Raw genomic sequence first — 20,689 nt, 5'->3', positions numbered from 1 at the left:
CAATCAGGATATAGAACCCTAGAATCATCARCGATGGAAGGGACYTCCAAGATCATTGAATCCAACCTTTCAACATGCTACACAAGACACTGCTGACAGGGACAGTGTTATATGCAATCCTAAACAATAGTAAAAGAGAAACTTTATGAACACCCAGGAGCCAGAAAACTGCCCATCTTAACACATCTCTCGCATCAAAGGCTGTCCCAGCCTGAAGAGTTCAGCCTTGGAACAAGAGTTCTTGTAGGCAAAATGCCTGCCAGCATTGCTCCACCTCTGCAGTCAGACCCACCTGCTTGGCTGCAACCTCCTCATCRCGCCCATCTCCAATCACCACATAGGTGACCTTCTTTCCAAACCGTGACACGATCCTCTCGAAGCAGCTCTCTTTACCTGCCGAAGACAATTCCCCTGTAAGGAATCTCAAGCAGACAGAAATAGAGCCTGAAGAGGTCCCTTCCTCCCAGTACAGAAACACTTATTGTCTGACTGGCAGGGGTAACACCCATTTAGCTCCCAAGGCCCAGCTGGACCACAGCAYGGGGCTGTTCAGCTGCAGAAATTGCATTTCCCCATGTAAAACTCCCAGCTAATCCTCAGCAGATGCTGCAGTGCCAGAGACTTGGCACAATCCCTTACCTATTTTTGTAGCACTATAAATATTTTCGATGGGAAACACCTCGCCCAATCCATACAGGAGAACTTTGGCAAGAGCTGGCATCAGTTGGGTGGTTGTGATGAGGATGTTCTCACAGTTTTTTCTAAAAGAAGAAAAACACTTGTAACAGCACATCTACAGGCAGCAGTGCCAAGAYTGCTCCAGGCAGTCTGTTCAGCTTCCCCAAGCGCCATGTGCTTTGCTGTCCTGCTCTCAGGATGTTTGAGGCCAAGGCTTCACAATTTTTGCTTGTTTGCTTCTGGCAGAATTCTCTGTCAGAAAAGCCATTTGGTGAGCATAAGGACTTCCCCAACTAGAGGTGTTGCAGCACAGAAATCCTACAGGGTGCTCCGGGGTGTTGTCACCCTCAGTCCCTTGGCCTCTCATCAGCCTTGCCAAGCAGCAGCAGTGTGACAGGGGCAGTTCACAGYGCTGCACGTGAACCCGAGGGTGAGAAAGGGCTGACAAAACCTCGTGTGAACTTCCAGATTCCATACCTGGACTGGATGAGCAGCAGGGACTTCAACGCAGTTTCCAGCCAGGAATCTGTCAGCACTTCTATGTCGGTCCTCAGTCGCTGCAGAGCTTCCCTCTTCTGGGGGCTAAGCAGGCCTGGAAGGTAAGGAACCTGTGTTTGCTTGGCAAGTCTGACATGGGGAGAGCCATCCCCTAATGCACCAACTGACTGTTCTGCAATAAATAACAGAACTGAAGGCYTCTGGAAGCTGGACTGCCTGACTCAAAGCAATGAAAGAAATYGGCTCCCAGTGACACAAGTGAGCCCAGAGATCCATCCAGGAGTCTGAGTGTGGGAAACTGGGCAGACACTTTTCTGTGATTATTTCAAAGTATTTCTCAGGACACAGGCAATCAAAGGCACTTCTCTCATACAAAGCACTCACAGTAGCAGGGGTCCAAGGCCACAGAGCACAGGAAGGAACTCTTACAGTCACCCTCTCTRACTTTCTGCTTTCCAAGGACGCTTTCCACTTTAAGCCATTTTACATATCTTTTTTGAACAACCCCCCCTTCTTTTATTCCGTGTTTGTAATCTCTTTAAAGTATTTTCATCAAAYCTCCAGTTTTGAATTAAAAGCAGACAGAAGTGGAGCCCATTTCTACTCCTGACAATAAATACAGCAACAACTAAGCATGTGGAGCCTGAACCTCTCTCCAATTTCTATCCATGACGTACCCTCCAAGCCCTCTGTTACACCACTCCTCTGCAATGAAACTACAGGGGGACCCACAGCAGGCTGTACTGACAGCTGCTTCATCATGAAAAACTTGCACCCAGGTCTCCCACATGCAAAATGCAGAATCGTGATCTGATCCCTACAAGAAATCASGTAACTGCAACACACTGAACTGCAGACCATACAGGCAGATTTTTAATGATGAAAGTTGTAGCTTTGAACATCTAGTTTTCAGAAAGTATGTCCAAGAAAACCATCTATCAAGGTATTTGTTAGGCAAAGGATACCCAAACCCACAGTCAACCAGGCCAAGTCAGCTGCTCCAGCAGCATCCCTTTTCCAGGGCTCACAGTGCCAAGATCAGAATAAACAGAAAATTCATCTCCATTTGCTCACTATGGTTTGCATCATTATGACTGCTTTGGAGTTGGAAGGGAAGCAAAACTAGAAGCCTTTAAGTGACTTTGGGAAGAGAGAGCAGAGAAGTCATGTCTGACTGTGGGTCTGACAGCCCAGGGGTGACCACTGTTATTTCCTGACAAGGGCACAACCAAAGACAGACTTTGTGGAGACATGAATGAGATGTCCTGAGCAGCATGGCAAATGAGTCCTTCAGGCCACTGCTGAGCAGAGTGCCAGGCAGCCTTTCATACCAAATTAGCAAAGGGATACTATTTGTACCAAAACTTTTACCTCTAGTACTGAGTGACCAGCCTTATCTCCATGATAATCGTGGCTGCATTGGCACACTGTTCAGTTTTGGAAGACATGCCCTCTTAAAACTCCATGGAGATTTGATCCCAGTTAACGCTAGGAGAATGGTTTACTTCTCATGTCCACACATCAGGAAAGCCAAAGCTCTGAGGAAGGATGGAGTCTGGCCCCACAAGCTCTGTTCAGTGCCCAGATCTCAGTGCAGGTGACCACTCACCTCCAACGTTAGTTTTGTATTTGTTGTAGATCTCGCGTACCCTGCGGTAGCGGAAGGCCAGTTTCCTCATCCAGTCCACTCCCTGCACACCCACTGAGGAGCTGTGGTTGGCATTGCTTCCCGAGCCACTGAATCCATCCGTGGAGAAGTTGTAGTTGCTGTTCCAGGAAAGCAGATGTTAGGTGTGCCACAGCAGCAGAACCACTGCAGTGTTTCTGGCAGGCTGTGCTGACAGCAGCTGGAAAACACCTTGGAGAGGAGAGGAGCTGCACAAGCACCGTGGCACCCAGAGACCAGAGCCCAGTTCTGTGCAAATGCATGCTGACATCCAGCTACAGYTGCTGCTGGCTCTGAACTGCTGCTGATACAACTCCTTTCACATCCTTCACTACAAAACCTTCCTTTCCTCTTTGGCTGCTCACTCCTCTGCCATACAGAGCATCTTTTCACTGAACCCTTCCTCATCCTGCAGCAATAAACCCCAGCACAACATCTTCGATAACATTCATGCCTTTCCATCACAACTCCAGCTCCACAATCTGCTTCACCAGCTTATGACTGCAAGAAGAAAGTCCTGCTTCACCACTTTCCCTGTATTTCTTTTTTTCTGACAGACATTTCTCAGACCTTTTCATGAGCCAATTCAGCTCAGTACAAACTACTACCTCACCTTGTTTGATAGTGAGGACCATCAGCTCTCAGAGGGATGCAAACCGTAGCAGGACTTTCAAAGGTCAAGATCATGGAATCACAGGATGGTTTAGGYTGGACAGGACCCTCAAGATCATCTCATTCTAAACACCCACCATGGGCAGGGATTTGTTCCACTAGAATAGGTTACTTGTCTAATGCTGTTCTCATGAGATCTGAAGTGTTGGTTCTCCATTCTTCACAAGTCATTGAGCACAGAGGCAGCATTCAACAGTGGACAATATAATTCACAATATAATTTCAAAACTCATAATTCTTTGTAGTCTTCAAAGAAATGGCCCCCAGCAAACAAAYRCTGCTTGCCRGGTTTCATCCCYTGCACAATGCTGACCTCTATCCCTTAACCACATCTTTATTTGAAGTTCCCACAAAACCTAATTATATCAGCAATACATTTCCTGCATTCATCAGTACATTACCTTAGATCTTGGCCATTGTCATCAGATGCTACATCTTCTATGTGTACCTGGTCACACTCCTGTTAAAGACAAAAAAAAAAAAATGCAGACGAAGTCAGGTTGTGGTAATCCAGAAAYACACTGACATTTGCAGATTGAAAGAAACTGTGATATACACCAATCCCTTCACMCTTCCCAACAGCAACAAGCCATGCCACACTACCTCCACAAACCCAGAGAACTTCCACTGGCAGCTCCATCTGCCAGTATTGGGTTTTACTTCTCTACCTCTAGAGGCCCTTGCCCAGCCTGAAATCTGAAGTACCAGACAGGATTGAAAAAAGCACATTCCTATGCCTTTTAGTTTTCTGCAAAAAATTAACTTCAACACTCACTGAATAGGTTGGACTCAAAGCTCACTTGTCACTTGAAACCCTTCTGCCATTTCAGAAAAGCAAAGCAAACCAAATCAAAAATACCCCAAAACYRCAYTGTCTGGTCAAACACTGCTATTCCATTTTCCCACCACGAGCCAATAGAACCACAGTGTGGTGGCACTGCCATGGCTCTGGTGCTTAGTGCAGCTGACTGAACTCACTAACCAACATCTACAGCAAGTACATCCTGCAGCTGAGCACACAGCTAACACATCAATGACTCCCTTTCCAGCACAGACTGTATTAGGTGTTTTCATTTGATTTTCTGTTGGTTTTTTTTTCCCCTAAGGCAGGGAGATAACCCATTGCCACCTCTGCAAAGTTCACTGCTGCCCAGTAGTCACAGCCATAATGGAAATAACACTTAAGACTCTGCATCAACAAACACATCTTGTTTTTCCATGCTGTGCATCAGTGATAMACCTACAACTAACTGGCCCCTGTACATATTCAAAAAGGGAGGGTGCTGTGGGCCCTCCTTSTCTATGCAGTGTGTCCTTCAAAGCTGTTCCACAGTCACCTCCTGCACTGTGTCCTTGGTTTAGTCACAAACTTTGAGAACTGACATCCTCAAGACTGYCTTGTCCTCACATCTCAGGTCTCCATTTCAAGAGAGGATCTATGGAAGCAAAGGTGCTGACCAGAAATGCAAATACAGGATGGATCAGACATCTTTTTATTTGTATGGGTTCAAGCAGAAGAAATTGAGAGAGCTCCTGACACTAGAAGTGCAGAGCTCCTGCACTGACTGCAGAATGCCTGTCTCAGTTAAGAATGCACCTCTGATTGGGCTGTGCATACAATAAGCAGTAAGAGACTCTGAGGCACAGAGCCCTYACAAACAGTGCAGTGTAGTTCTGACATGGTAATGAGGAGTTCTGCCTTTCAAACACATTTGCCATGTACCTCCAAGTCATTGAAAAACAAGTGAGTATCAGCAACTTCAAAAATCATCTCTTCCATGGACAGACCTGAGCCAATCACTAGAGTTGGATCCTGGCAAAACACAAAAAAAAGTAAGTGCACGTGGATACAAACAGAAGGGAATGGTCATCATCTCTCATCAGTTAAACTGCACAGAGCTTTCCACTGTATGTCTAGCCTGGCATAATTCCAGATACATTAAATAGTTTAAACAATTCAATTTAAAAAAAAAGGAAAAAAAATTCCACGTTCTGATAATACACTGACCCAAAATTTAACAAAACACTGCCTCCCAGGAGAGACTGATGCATTTTCACAGTCAGCTCATACAAAACACTCAAAAATCTGTTTTGATAATAGATTCACAAAATAATGTATTTTGAAGGAGAAAAACCACTTCCTTGCTGTATCTGCTAGGACCTCAGTAGTTCCCAATGAGGATAAAACCAGTCTGACAGACTTACATTGTTAGAAGGGATATGTTGGTGATGTCCATTTCCTAGCTGTGTATAAAGCCAAATTTGGTTCTTTCCCTGCCCAAACTGCCAACAAATTAAAACTATCACCTTATGCAGTTAAAAATATTCTATTAGGTTACCAAAGACTAACATTTAATTCTGCCTGACAGAAATGAGTTTTCTTCCATGGAAAATACAGTATTACCTTGCCATACTTTTGAGCATAAGACCCTGTGAGAAGGGAATGGAAGATGATGATGGTCTCATCCAGGTCCCAGAGAAACACCCGCTGCACAGAGAACAAGAGCAGGTTAGAGCAGGGATATTCCAGGCATTGAACTACCATAAGGGAGAAAATTTTACAGTTAATTTTGTGGTTACCTGAACTATGCTTTAACTATGCTGTTATGTGAACAACAGTTCTCATCTCACAGGCTGAACACATTAAACTCTTCAATTTATTGCAGTGGACTTTATATACTGCCACAGGAGTACACACATTTCTAAATAAAAGTAAAGCTTAGAGTGCTAATGAATTTTAGARCCCTGCTGAGGTAGAAGTGATCACTTCCTGTGATCTGGAGAAGATCAGGTAAATAGTGTTTCTCAGAGATATCTTTGTTATAAATAACGCAATGGGCTGCCATGAGCAATGGCAGGGTATTGGTACAGAAGGACTTTGATATTGAGAGCTGGGCCAACATGTGGGGTGGAATAACCCCTCACACTGGTCCAGGCTGAAGAAGGTGGAGGGCAGAGTGGACACCAGTACAAGCCAGTAGCACTCTCTCCCTGTTTTCCTAATATCTAATCTAAACCTACTCTCCTTCMATTTGAACCCATGYARACYGTTYAGTAGAGCCTATAGCAATAGAACAAGGGGGAATGGTTTTAAACTCAAAGTAAATTTAGACTGAATGTAAAAAAGACATCTTTTACAATTAAAGTGGTGAGGCACTGGCACAGATTTTCCAGAGAGGTAGTGGATGCCCCATTCCTGGAAACATTCAAGGCCAGGCTCGATACAGCTCTGAGCAACCGGATATCTATTTATAGATATCCCTGTTCATTGCAGAGTGGCTGGACTAGATGACCCTGAAAGGTCCCTTCAACCCAAATCATTCTATAATCCCCTTCTATTTCTACGGAGACAGAATGAAAAAAAAGGGAGGAGAATTTTCACCACCACACTATTCTGCAGTGCTACCTGTAGAAAAGAAGATCACTATTTACCTCTAGTTCACTGTCTTGTGAGGAGGAGGTATCTGCTTTCCGCTTCCCTCTGTTCTTCCCAGGGATGTTTTTTCGTGCTTGCTCATCTAACTCTTTACTTGCWGTTGCTCTTGGCAGCAAAGGACTTGTGGATGCATCTCCTAGAAGAAAGAAATCACACACCTCTCATCCCCTCATGTCTCAAAACAAACACCAATTCAGCACTGGCCACAAACCACCTTTGCAAAAGGTAAGATGTGACTTTACTACACGGATGCAGTGGTAGTTGAACCCTGATTAGAACACAAATGATGATTTCTCTGTCCCATAATTTCAAAACAGCTGTGTCTCCTCAATTCAGTCTCCCAGGACAGAGCTATTGCAAGAGCTATTGCCTGCAGAGCAAAGCCAGAGCAGAGCACCCTCCATCCTAAGACCTGGAACCCTGCAGTTGTTTCACTGCCCTGGAACTACTTAATTACTCAACTGTTTCATTTAATAGACCATTGAATATAAAAGAGTAACAGGGATGATGCTGGCCCTGGAGACACAGCCTTGGCCAAGCAGCATGGCCATGACTGACAGGGGTATGTGATGCAGCCTGTTCTGCTACTGTGAGAACACCCTTCCCAGGGAAAGAGTACACAACCTCCATAAAAATCACTGATATGGACGTGCAAAGTATAAGGACCATGATGGGAGATACCCTATGAATCTTTTATTACAGTTCAGGCARAAGAATTAACATTCCAGACATCTGCCTAGCTAGCTCCAAAATAAGACCAGACCTATAGATAGAAGGCAGAGGGCACGGGGGCTTGGAAGAGCTTTAATTCAGTCTGGGGCTTGAAGATGAGACATTGCAATTCCTRTGAAAATCAGTGCAAAATGGTGAACCTGGAGAATTCCTGAGCTAAGAAAATGGCACTGAAAACATCAACAACTGGGCCATTCCCATGACCTTGAAATAACTGGTCAGTATGTCAGGTTTGGGTTCAGGCAGCAAAAGAGAACTAATTCTCATGGATAAAACTGATGCTGCTCACCTCAACTAGAGGACAACTGTTACCTGAAAGAGGGAAAGTGCTTGGAGCACCACACATCTTGATGCATAACATCACAGCAGTGTGTTTGTCACCCCTGTCGATAGCAACCCATCAGGTAAAGAGGAGACAGGTCTGAACTTCACTGAGCCCCAGACCACAGATTTGTATGCTTGGCTCAGTGGCAGGCACCATCCCTGCCTGCAGGTTGTGTGACTGAGCTGGAGGACTTGGCTGAGCTCAGGTACTCCTGATGGACTTGGGGAAGATAAATAAGGCAAAGGGCTGCAAAGACAGGCTGACACCCAGCCCCTCTCTAAGCAAGACTCACCCTAGAAGCCAAGCCCCACACACCCTCCTCTTCCTCTACTTCAGTTTTTATTGCTGAAGATGGTATTATACAGTATGGAAAATCCCTTATAGTCACCTCATGCCAGCTGTCCCCTTCCAGGGTCTTGTGTATCTCAAGCATGCTTGTTGGGAGTGTGGAGGGGAGAAAGCCCTGACCCTGTACAAGAATTGTTCAGCAGGAGCCAAAACACTCTGTGTTATCAGCATTGTTTTAGCCAGGAATCCTGCACCAGCACAGCTACTGGGAAGAAAGTTTCCYCCAGCCTGACTAGATCCAGGACACCAACAAAAATGATTGGAATCTGGATTTTTTTTTCCCCAGTTTGAAATCAGCAATAGACAGCAGATTTCGATTTAAAACTGCTCAACAATACAGGGGACAATGTCCTAACTCCTTACGCAAGGCACCGGAAGAAGGCACTAAGTCTTTGCTCTTGTCCTTGATATTTCTTATTTAACACTTCTGAGGATGGGACACAACCCAGCACTAGTGGAAATGACCAAAGATTAGATTTCTCCAGAACAGGCAACTAAACCTTTTCAATACAGTTTCTACTTCCCTTGCCATCTTAAACCTTCTCTCACCGGACAAGTGCCAGTGGCTGATGGCTCTGCAGATGTGCTCACAGCAAAGCACAGCAGAGGAAAGGAAATCACAAGGCAGAGGAAAGGAAAGCATGTACTGCTGGCCACATCACAGACCAGCTCAGYGAGAGGGGTGACAGAAAATGCAGGAGCAGTCCTGGAGGACTCCCCATAACTGGGACGGGCAGCTCTGTCATGGCTGCCAGGTACTCTGAACACCTGGCTGCAGGAGACAAAGAGGAAGCAGGAGCCATTGAGACTGAACACAAGAAACCACCCTGTAGCCAAAGTAAACATCCAGACCCCAGTGAGCTGCTGCTGGCAACTCTKCAAGTGACTCCTCACACTCCCTCTCCGTAGGGCACACAGAGCACGTGGTAGGTGTCCTGGAATCACAGCAGTAGGAAGCCTCTGATACCCGAGTTTGGCTGGCCCACCATAACACTCTGCACACCAGTGAAACCAGTCTGACAAGGAAGACAAGAGTCCCATCCAACCCAGCATGAAAAGATGCTACAGGTACCCTTTGGAGATGTTTCCCCACACCTGCCCCCTGCACTGTTCAGCAGAGGTATTTTGCAGACCCTGTCTCACCAGAGGAAGGTCTCTGYACCGCCCGTGCTGGCACCAGGGTGTTTGGTTTCTCAGCTGGGTACGTGGTTGTGGCCAATGCCATGCTCTCTGTGCTGCTGTCTGCTGGTGGCACCACTCCRAAGCCTGAGCTCGGGTAACAGGTCTGGTACTGACTCTGCCCAAGGATCGTGTACGTAGGATATTCCTGTTGGAGGAAAGGGTTAGTAATGGTAGGACACCACATTCAGAAAAAACTCTGAATCAGGATAACTTTTGTGCYAGAATATTCTGCCCAAGAAAAATCCCAGCAAGAGCACAGTCTGACTTTATGCTGTTTCATTCTGCATGGTAAGATATTCCCAGAAAGGACTGAGAGCTCTGGCTTCCCAATGGCCCCTGCACAAGCAGGTTTTGCAGAGGAGGCCAGTGATCACAGGGCCACTCCTCTGCTGCCAGTGTCTGCAAAAATTAATTCATAATGAATGATGTGACAGTRATAGGGGAGTTGAGTGGGTGCCAAGATAAGAATGCTCTCTGTGCTCTGGAATGTGTGATTTTGTTTTGCATTTGGCTTCCTGATATCAAATGTACTGACAGTGACAGAAAGTGACCTTGGGCCTGGCTGAGGGCAGAACGACAGGAAAAATGGCCCTTACTCATGTGCTCACTTCATCAAGCAATAATTCTGCCTGCTGTGCTGGAAGGCATCCATTTATGAAAACTATTTATTAATTTAGCAGATCACTGAGCACCTGGAGCTGTGCTTGAGGATTTTAATTTCTGCTACTGACAGTAAAAAAAGTAGCAACCCCAAATGTCACATCCCACTGTTTTTGGTACACTGTGCTCTCCTGGTTTCCTTGAAGAGCAGCCTGGGTTTGTGAACCAGGTACCTTGGCCTGAAAGACTAAAAGAAAATATTTTTGTCCTTTTAYAATTCCAAGCAAGTTTATGCTTAAAAAGCAACAGCATAGGCACAGAAGGATTTTTGTGCATCCATTGCATTTTYCACACTTTCTGTATTCTCTTTCTGGAAAGTTGGACACTGAAGTCTTCCTTTGTATATCCAGGTACTCAGAATGGCAGTTAACCACCCACAGAGGTAAAAGGCAGGGAGGAAATGCTCTTTCCTAGTTTGCAGGGCCATTTCACWTTGTTCTAGTCTGCCATCAGAATGYRCATCYWACTTTACTGGGTTGGGGTTTTGTTTGTGTACAACCTCACTTCCTATTCTTGCTAAGGGAGAACAAAAGTCTCCAAAAAACATCCATCTCTAATCCTCCCTGTAGGTTTAGTCCTCAAAATATCTGAATTGTTTCTTCCCCTCCACCTCTCTTGCAGAAACCTCTGTTTAAGCCTCACCTCACAGTTTGCAGGTGAGGCAACAGCTTTGAACAGATGAAGTGAGTTTGTTGCAAAGGCCAAACAGAGAAGCACCATGGTCAAAGAGACACCAAAGGAGTGATTTGGTGACTTTGAGTTATACACTGAGCCCCACAACTCCAATACCACCGTGCTCCATTTAAAGTGATGTCCCTATCTTATTTTTGAGTAACATGTTAAACAAAGATAAAGGAGATGCTGCACATAAATTTAGCAAGGAAGTTTTACCTGTGAGATGCTGGCTACTGCTGACGTGGAAATATTGACAACAGTTGAGGATGTAGAGACTGGACTGGCATTGGTAGTTGATGCTGTAAAATTGAGAATTACTGCAATAAATATTCTAGAAAAGCRTGAGAAATTGTAAAATAAATACTTACTAGGCAAATGTGCAAGCATTTATGCTTCCAGCAGCACTCTGCTACTAACAGACAAAAAAGGACTGGGGTGTATTTTGGCACCAGTTTAATTTCAATTGGGCTTTCAGGGAAGGAGAGATAGTACATCTTTAAAAACAATCCTTTCAAATGGTTCAGAAACCTTTTCCCTCCATGGTTGTTAAGCAACTGGCATAGAATTAAAAAAGTTTTACATCTTTGCTACATGTTTTGATAAGAYGACAATCACATTCTGATGCTCAATCAGTAGCAGTTGACAATGAATCAGAATAAACCAAGAAAAAGGACATTAAAGTGTTTAAATCCGTTCTGCTAAAAAGAAAAATTTCTGCAATGAACTTAGCATTTAGTCTAATTAGACTAAAAATTTAAGGAAACATCAGGAATGTTTCAAATGTAGAAAGAGAGTGTTTCCTACCGGAGAAAGTGAACATCTCTCCCAACATCCCTGTGTCTAGAACTATTTTTTGGATGTGACTTTCTGAAATAATCTGTTAGCAGCTCACAGGACAAATTCTTAGAGACGTGCAGTTGTTAGTATCAACTTGAAGATGTTTCATAGCCTTCATATCACTGCATTCAGTTCTCCCAAAACACAGAAGAGGCTGCTAGAGGGGCACTTGGGAATGCCAGTCGTTTAGCAGTTTTTGGGGGGTTGCAGACACAGGGCCACTCCATGAAATATTCTTCAACAGGGGGTTTTGGGACTCACAATGATAACAACAAATAATTAAATCAGCACGAACAAAATCAGAATGTACAAAACCAGATGCCACCAAGAACCATTTTCTTTTCTAAACTGCCTTTTTCTGCACACAAATAAAACAAAAAATCACTTAGMTGCTTCTGTAAAGACTTGCAGAAATCCACAGTATCCCTACTTTACCATCACTGAGAAAAACCCTCATTTTCTTCAAATACCACCATGCAGAATTCACCCTAAGAAGTCAAGCTTCTGAAGGCTTCAGTCCTGCTGCCCCAGAAAAAAACAAACCCACCATGAACCATTACTAGTGTATGTTGTGCTATGGCAAGCACAGATACTACCTGRTGGCTCCTGGAAAGAGGAATGGATTCAAAATATGCCTCAAAAAAAGATAAGAAAAGAAAACAAAAGAAACGCATCTTAAAAGAGGTGTAGAAATACACAGTATTTACAGGAGGTGAGAAATATGAAGGGTGTCATCTCTGTGGAAGCAGAAAAAAATGGAAGCAATTAGCCCCAGAAGCCTTTAGAAAAAGGCAACAGGGCTGCACTGAACAGCAAYAATGGCAATGAAGATGCTCAAGGACCTACAGCAGCTCCACAGTGACTTCAAGTACAGCTGTGAGAGCCAAGGAACCTGTCACAAACACTCCTCATAAGCAGCTGCTCAGAAACAKGGGGGAGTTTCCAAATAAAACTCCTTCCAACTGCATGTTATGGAAATTATCAAGGCTGTTATCACCTTAAGAGAAGGTCACTTCCTGGGTCCTCACAAAGCCCAGCTCTGCAGAAAGACCCTCACTAACTAAAAAAACCTGCCATGCAGCCGGGGCAGAGTAACTCTATGAAAGACAGACTGTTACACCACTGCTCTCAAGACTATTATGGAAAGGGAAAGTGATTCTTATCTGTGGCACTCTGCAGAGGCTGTTTCTCCACTGAGATTGAGTACAGAAGCTAAGAAATCAGAAAAAAAAGATTCCAAGGTTTGGCATTCCCTAATATGAACTTCATTGTTTATCTTAACTCTGGTCTCCCTCCAACATGTTTTTTTAATAATCCTGTATCTAAACAGTGCTACATATCAGATCTTTTCAAACAGTTCTCACCACACAGATGAACCATTCTTTCTGCACTGTGGGCCACTTCCCTTTACCTGTGAATGGGCCAGAACCATGCAAAAATATTTGGCACGGATTTGCCAAACATGACTTCAAGGTCTGAGGTTTAAAAAGATCAGCAAACACAAGTACACAGTTAAAGATGCCATGATTCTTTTCCTCTTCTTGATTTTTCCCCCACTTCCAGACCTCATCCTCAGACATCACATCCCTACCTCCCCTACGTTATTAATCCGAATTTGTTTTGCTTTAATCATTTTCAAAGAGTTAAAACCAGAACTATGCACTGAAATTCTGCTTCCAGCTTCTGCTCTCCACCACCTCCCTGGCACCAGCCCCTGTACTGACCTGACCCCTTGGTGGGTTTGAGAAGGAAACATAGCAAATCTTTAAAAATTTCCTGCCAGTCTGCAAAAAGTTTTTCTAAAAACAGCATTCGCACAATTGGGGTGACTTGTGCACACTTTGGGGTGACTTGTGCACACTTTCAAAGAGCAGCCTGCAGAGCAAACTTCTCACATCACACATTCTCCCAGCAGCACAGATGAAAATCCTTCTCCTGTGTGAAAGCCTGACAAAGCTGGGGTTGTGCAGTTTGCAGAAGAGAAGGCTCCAGGGAGACCTCAGAGCCCCTTCCAGYATCAAGAGGGGCTCCAGGAGAGCTGGAGAAGAACATTGGATGAGGGTCTGGAGTGACAGGACAAGGGGGAATGGATTCCCACTGCCAGAGGACAGGGTTAGATGGGATATWGGGAAGGAATTCTTGGCTGTRAGGGTGCCCAGAGAAGCTGTGGTTGCCCCATCCCTGGAAGTGTCCAAGGCCAGGCTGGACAGGCCTTGGAGCAACCTGGTCTAGTGGAAGGTGTCCCTGCCCACAGCAGAAGGGTTGGAAGTGGTTGATCTTTGAGGTCCCTTCCAGWCCAAACCAGTSTGTGACTTTATAATTCCTCTACAAAGTGAGGCTGACATGGGTCTGTCACCTCCACAGTCCCCAGGGATCCACCTGCTTCCCATGGGACATCACTGGGAAATCTGGCAGGTGTCATGTGCAGAACCATTCCTGAGCCTTGGCAGKTAAAGCTGGTGCTGTAAGACACAACAATTCATTCTGCTGGTGGGAGTATGGGAAGGAGGGTTATGTTGGAAGGAGGGGAAAATTTCCAGTATTGTTTTCATGTTATGAAGATGAAAAGTGAATTAGGGATAAGTATTACACTGGGCCCTTGACTGTCACAATGATGCAAACTGAGCAAGTACCATGACACACCAAATGACCTTAGTCTCAGTGAGAGACATACTAAAACCCACTCACTGCTAATTTTAAGATTTATCCTCATTTCTTGGCTCTCATGAGACCACATCTGGTTATGGCATTCATTTTGGGGCCTCAGGCACATGAAACATGTTGCTAAAATTCAGTGGGTCTGGCAAAGAGATGCCAAACCAGTCAGGGATCTGAAGCACGTGCCCTGCAAGGGACATTTCAGGGGAGAGGGACATGTTCAGCCAGGAGAGGAGGTGGGTTTGGGGACCTACCACAGCCTGCTGGTACCTACATGGACATTAGTGAGAGGACCTGCACTTTTTGCAGATGCGCAGCAGCAGGAGGAGAGAAATGGTCAGAACGTGAAAGAGGGAAAACTCTGAGTTCACAAAAGAAAAGAAGTTTCATCACACTGATAGTCAGGTCCTGGAACTGGCAAAATTTCCAGTCTTGGATGTTTTGGAGACCCAACTAGATAAAGCTCTGAGCAACCTGGTTCTGAATTCTGTATCAACAACTCTTTGAGGAGGAAGCTGAAGTAAAAATTTCCTGAAGTCCCTGAATTATTCAGTGAAAATATTCCACAAGAAACAGAATACAAATTCCTGAAATGCTTTATAGGAATCTTCAGAGAAAGAGACAAATTTTCACAACTCATCACCAAAACATAAATGACAAAAATCCAGCCTAAAAAAGAGATATGAATTCACACATATTTGCCATAAGCAACAATATCCCATTATTCARGTATCTGGCACATTCACTCCTAAAACTGCTGTGGAAGTTGGTGAAATTCAGCACCTGCCTTCTGAGATGTAGCACACTTCAGGAAACTGTAATATTTGTATGGTAGTTCTATATTGAGAAATTCACTTCCTAGCAGATCTACCAACCCAGTGTGTGTGTGTGTGTGATATTCAAGAGCCATCTACCTCCAGAAGGAATTAAAAACAGACGTTTAAAAACCCAACTTCAGTCAGGGTTATTTCCTGACATCAAGCTAAAGACCACAAACAAAGAGAAATGCAAGAGCATTCCCAGTAAAGCATGCAAAAACACAACATTTAGTTTCCTTTCCCCTTCCCAYTTGCTCTTCACCCTGTTCAGCCCAGCAGCATGGCACCAACGAGCCAGCCTGGTGCACACACAGGTACGAGGCAAATATGAACCCARACACACATAGGCACAAAGAGAAAAGAGGCAAAGCATGAAGAAGCATGCACAAACCAAGAACAAGCGTGCAAGCCTCTCTAGTTTGGTATCTGGACTCAGTTAGGTAGAGAGAGATGCAGATAAAAACCATGCCAAGTTACCTTCAATGGAATAAGAATAATGTGCTGGGCTGGGCTGGCTTGTGGTTAACCCTGTAGTGCAGGTAAGAACACTGTGCTGACTTGTAGATGGAGTCTGAATTAAACCACTTTCAGGTTTCATACCTGGCCACAGTGCACCTGAATCAGATAAATTGGACCAGTTACAAACAAATATGCTGGGACCAAACAGCATGCTGCTACCTCAGATTAAGGTTTTTGCTCATCACAAAAGCAAGTAACAAATGACGCATAGAAAATGTTTAATTCCAGCAAGCGCTGACTGTCAGGCTGTGCAAGGATTAGAGCTGGTGACAAAATGGCTGAAAAAGAGAAAATTAAAAGCACCAAGAAGACTAATTTGCAAAGCTTTTAACTAACTTTTAACTGTTTGTGTCACTAAGATTCACTGCTCCATGCAGACAAAGGACCTGCCAATAGCTGTGATCTTGGGCTGAGCTGCACAGCACTGCAAGTGGCATCAGCTGTAACACAGCAAGGCTTGAGTTGGGATCTGTGAAGGCCAAGCTCAGTGCTTCCACTACTTCACTGGGCCTTTGATTAAATATTTTAAAACAAGCCACAAGTCAGTAACTTTCCTAGACTGACAACAACAAATAGAGCTAAAAAAAAATGTTCCTTCTAGATTTCCTGTTGCTTTTGAAAGCTTTTGTAACAACCCTGGGCACAGCACAGAGAGCAGAGTGATTGTAATTATGTGTACAGGGCACACTTAGCAGGGTGGTTCAGCTCAGGTGCCACGTTAAGGTCAAGCTCACTGCACTGATGGGTGCCAACAGTGTCCAACTAAGGCAGCTCAGCTCAGTTCAGGTCTCACTCCTCAGGGCTCTTCAGGCTTTCATTTCACTGTCTCGAAATCTACAGCCAAAGTCAAAGACAACTCTCCTTGGCCCTGGTTAGAAAGCAGAAATATTTTGAGAGGATCTATTTGAAATCAAGCATGAGTGTGCAAAGCAGAAGAACAAAGGACATTTGAAGCTAGACACAGYTCAGGGCCATCAGAAAGACCACCCTCCTTTATAAACATCCCAAAACCAGCACCAAGGATGCAGAAGCTACCTGCAGCCCTTCACCCCCTCTAGTAGGACGGGCTATGAAATCTAGGTTTCTTACCTAGAAAACATAGAAGACTCCATCGAACTGGACAAGAGCAGCAGCTCCAAGAGGTCGCTCCATGTTGCAGCTTTGTCAGATTTCTGCAACAGCCCTTTGATTTATTTCCATATCTGATCTCAAACTGACACCTATGGGTAAACTTAAATCACTCTTCTCTATACAGCCACCCCAGGGTTTGACCCCTTGACTCTCAAGTTGTGTCTTTGTTAAGGTTTCAAACCTCCAGAACCTCAATAATTAGCAAATAAAAAGRAAAGGCTGATTYAAGAAAGACTATAGATACACTGCACAAACTCCAGAACAAAGTATATGGGAAATAGATCCTCCAAGGAGAGTGGGAGTAGCTGTGTTTGTTTAGTCTGGAAAGGGAGTGCCACCATCTCCAAATGGGTGAGCAGTTTATCTAGGGGACAGTAACCAGAAGCTCCATATGGCACAAGACAAAGGGACAAAGAACAGACAATGACACAATGTGATGGTCATGACATGCAGAAGTGCCAAACAACCTGAGAGTGTGACACAAACCCACCCTGAATGCTGTAGGATAATGACCACCCAGGGAGTGTGGCACCAGGTCAGACATACCCAGAGGTKCTGGCAGAGCTGGCTGGGTGCCAGAGCAGGAGCTGATTCAGATCATGTGCTAAGGCATCTTTCAGATCCTGCCTTCCATGACTGTCTTCCTGCCACAGACACATACCACTTTCTACAGAGCAGGGCACACAACTGGCCTGGTGGCATGTCCTTCCCCTCTCATTGTGCAGGACAGCGTTATGAGCTAGTGAGAAGGGGAATGAGACTCCTCCATGTTCAATGGCAGCACTGTATGACACAGAATGGCACAGCACACATCTACATGGAAAGGCCCCACACAGGACAGACTATCACTTCTAAGCTTTTCTTGAGTTAATGTAAACTATCATATCCACGGTGTTTCTAACACCAATTTACAGTCWCACATATGCAGCCTGGATGTCACTGTGCTTATTTTAATGCTTCTTTAATAAAATATCTCCAGACCACAAGGGCATTCCATGCAGAACAATACACTAGAACACCAAGAGAGGTGATAAATCAGCAAGAGCACTGGTCACCGTTTTCTAAAAAGCAGCATCATGACTTCAGCCACCTCAAGACTATGCTTGTATTTGTCAACTTGCTTGAATTTCATACTGGTTTGTTCCAGTTAGATAATCCATGGTGCCTTCTTTCTGGCATAGAAATAAATACACACTACAAAGACACACCAACCTCTGAAACAAGCCTTCTGATGCTGGTAAAACATTTGACTAACTTGTTGGCCTTAATCTGCTCACTGGAGATTTTATGAGCAGAAACAAATTCCAGAATTTCCTCTTCAGTGTGTACATTCAGTCCTCTACCCTCCACCTCTCTGTCACACCATGCAAGGTCCATCTTCTCAGTATGGCTCAGCAGGTACCACTACAGWATGATTTCTACTACTAGAAATAATGACTTTTAACATCTTCCTAACACTTGATTTCACACTAAAAATTCAAGTGTTTAACAACAGACCTCAATATCCATACCAGACATTTCAGTAATTGATCACATTTGGGATGTTTTACAGACTAAAATTCCTTTGAAGTCAACAGAAAATGCAGATCTCTTTCCAGGTCTTCAGAAGAATTTCTAGTGCCCCATTCAGAGTATAATACTGAATCAGTACCCCTGCATTCCAGAGCCTTTGGATTTAAAAAAACAAGCACACCCCCAAATATAGCCACCACTAGAACATCACACACACAATACTCTTATAAAACCCCTACACCCTCACTCCCTCCCTCCAAAATTGTAAAAATAAGTCTAAACCACCTTTTAAAACAACTTCACTGCAGTACTCCACATATTTACAAATATTTGCCTTTAAAACACACAAAAGCAGCCTCAGTGCACCATGCACAACAAACTATCAAAAACCACCATAAAAATGAAGCAAAGGAAAACATCAGCCACAGTTCTGATGCAGCAAAAAACAGCAACAAGGCACTGAAACCAAAGTGCAGGCACCCAGTAAGGAGTATGGTCCAGCAACCATTAGTAACAACAGTATTAGAAATTTAACATCTGTTTAACAAAGACAAGTCTGGATTCACTATCTTTGCTACACATCTTTCAAATATATCATGACAAATCAATTGTTTTGTAATGTTTAGAAAAGCCCATGCTCTGTCAGCAGYTAACAAAAGCCAAAAATATAGCTGTTTTTATTCAAAGACATCTAAGAAAAATTAATCCTTAGGCACAACAAGGTACCAAGATTTTAGCACTACAGATCAATCTGCAAGAGGCTCAGTTCAYGCAGTTATTCAGCATGACCACAAGCYCCTGAGACAGCTAYTCAGAWTCACAGAAYTGTTRAMATTGGAAAAGACCTCTAATATCATCAAGTSCAAYCATAAACCCAGCACCATCATTATGTCCACCACTAAACCATGTCCTCAAGTGCCATATCCATRTGTTTTYTGAACACTGCAARGGGTGGTGACTCYACCACTTCCCTGGGCAGCTGGGGTGCTCTCCCATGTTCCCTGMACAGGAGGGTGATGCTCTCCCCTCTCATCAATGTCACCTGCTAAGGGATAAAACAGCCTCTGCTAGCTTCCATTTTTGAGAGCTGGCAACATTATACAATATTTACATACAAAACCAAGTTGGGCAACATTGAAGATGAAAAGAGAAGTTAAAATGTTAATTTCTAATAATGAGTTAGATAATTTGGTATGTGTGTGAAGATAGCCAGTCATGGGTTTGCTTTTTCCCGCAGTGCCTGACACTTTMATGTCCTGGCTGCTTGTACAGAGCAGAGAACAAGAGGCTGGAGAGCAGCCTGTGGAAAGAGACCTGGGAGTTCTGGTCAATGGCCAGCTGAACATGAGACAGCAGTGCCCTGGCAGCCAAAACATCCATGTCCTGGGGGCATCAGGAACAGCATTGCTGGCTGGGCCAGAGAGGGGACAGTCYCACTCTGCTCTGCACTGGAGTGGCCTCACCTTGAGTGCTGGGGCAGTTTTGGGTGCCTCAAYACATGAAGGACCTAAAGCTATTGGAGAATGTCCAAAGGAGGGCCATGAGGATGGTGAATGGTCTGAAGGGGTCACAGCAGGAGCAGCTGAGGGCACTTGGTGTGTTCAGCTGGAGCAGAGGACACTGAGGGCAGAGCTCAGCGGGGGCTGCAGCTCCTCCCGAGGGGCAGCTCCGATCCTTGGGACAGGGACAGGGAAGGGCTGGAGCTGGGCCAGGGCAGGCTCAGGCTGGAGAGCAGGGAAAGGTTCTTCTGTCCCCAGAGGGTGCTGGCACTGCCCAGGCTCCCCAGGGAAAGGTTCTTCTGTCCCCAGAGGGTGCTGGCACTGCCCAGGCTCCCCAGGGAATGGTCCCGGCCCCGAGGCTGCCAGAGCTCCAGGAGCGTTGGGACAGCGCTGCCAGGGGAGCCCAGGGTGGGGCTGTTGCAGGGTCTGTCAGGTCCAGAAGTTGGATTCAGTGATCCTTGTAATTCCCTTCCAACTCAATATATTCTATGATTCTAATATACAGAGTATAAGGAAAGACCAGGCAGCTCCTTTCACTAGCTAACCCACCCAGAAGTTATGTATTTTTCTATCTGCACTATTCACCCTCAGCTTCCTTTATACACCACGGAGAAAGTCAGCCATTAGCTTCTAAAGCAGTCCAACACCCCAGAGCTGTGTTTCCCTATCCCTGCACAGGTTGGATAGCTCAAACCCTGTAGGTCTTTAGTGACAACACAACTCTGACCCTTCACACATTTGCCAAGACTGGAAATATAAGACATGGCTATAAAGAGGGCTTAGTTATTAGAGCAAATTAAGCAAATTATTTGCTGAGCAAACTTGGAGACATTTTGGCATGAA

At 44.7% G+C, this 20,689-nt stretch overlaps 1 protein-coding gene across 3 annotated transcripts in view; it reads right to left on the bottom strand.

The window, feature by feature from the left end:
- The window catches only part of EYA3 (EYA transcriptional coactivator and phosphatase 3), a 45,721-nt gene that overhangs the window by 3,810 nt on the left and 21,222 nt on the right, over window positions 1-20,689 (bottom strand). For 2 of the 3 annotated variants that reach the window (XM_057380295.1, XM_057380294.1), the window contains 10 exons: window positions 11,089-11,171; window positions 9,499-9,682; window positions 6,947-7,086; window positions 5,919-6,002; window positions 5,238-5,327; window positions 3,916-3,974; window positions 2,786-2,943; window positions 1,156-1,270; window positions 640-761; window positions 293-393 (listed from right to left, as the gene is read on the bottom strand). In XM_057380295.1, the coding sequence (XP_057236278.1) occupies window positions 293-393; window positions 640-761; window positions 1,156-1,270; window positions 2,786-2,943; window positions 3,916-3,974; window positions 5,238-5,327; window positions 5,919-6,002; window positions 6,947-7,086; window positions 9,499-9,682; window positions 11,089-11,171 (1,136 nt within the window). Of the gene's footprint in view, window positions 1-292; window positions 394-639; window positions 762-1,155; window positions 1,271-2,785; window positions 2,944-3,915; window positions 3,975-5,237; window positions 5,328-5,918; window positions 6,003-6,946; window positions 7,087-9,498; window positions 9,683-11,088; window positions 11,172-15,662; window positions 15,801-20,689 lie in introns of all 3 variants that reach the window. The other variant, XM_057380293.1, reaches the window with a different exon arrangement.

Source organism: Malurus melanocephalus, unplaced genomic scaffold (genome assembly GCF_030028575.1).
Source record: "Malurus melanocephalus ecotype Western Australia unplaced genomic scaffold, MMel_1.1 scaffold_442, whole genome shotgun sequence".
Taxonomy (NCBI): domain Eukaryota; kingdom Metazoa; phylum Chordata; class Aves; order Passeriformes; family Maluridae; genus Malurus; species Malurus melanocephalus.
This window is presented reverse-complemented; position numbering and strand designations above follow the sequence as displayed.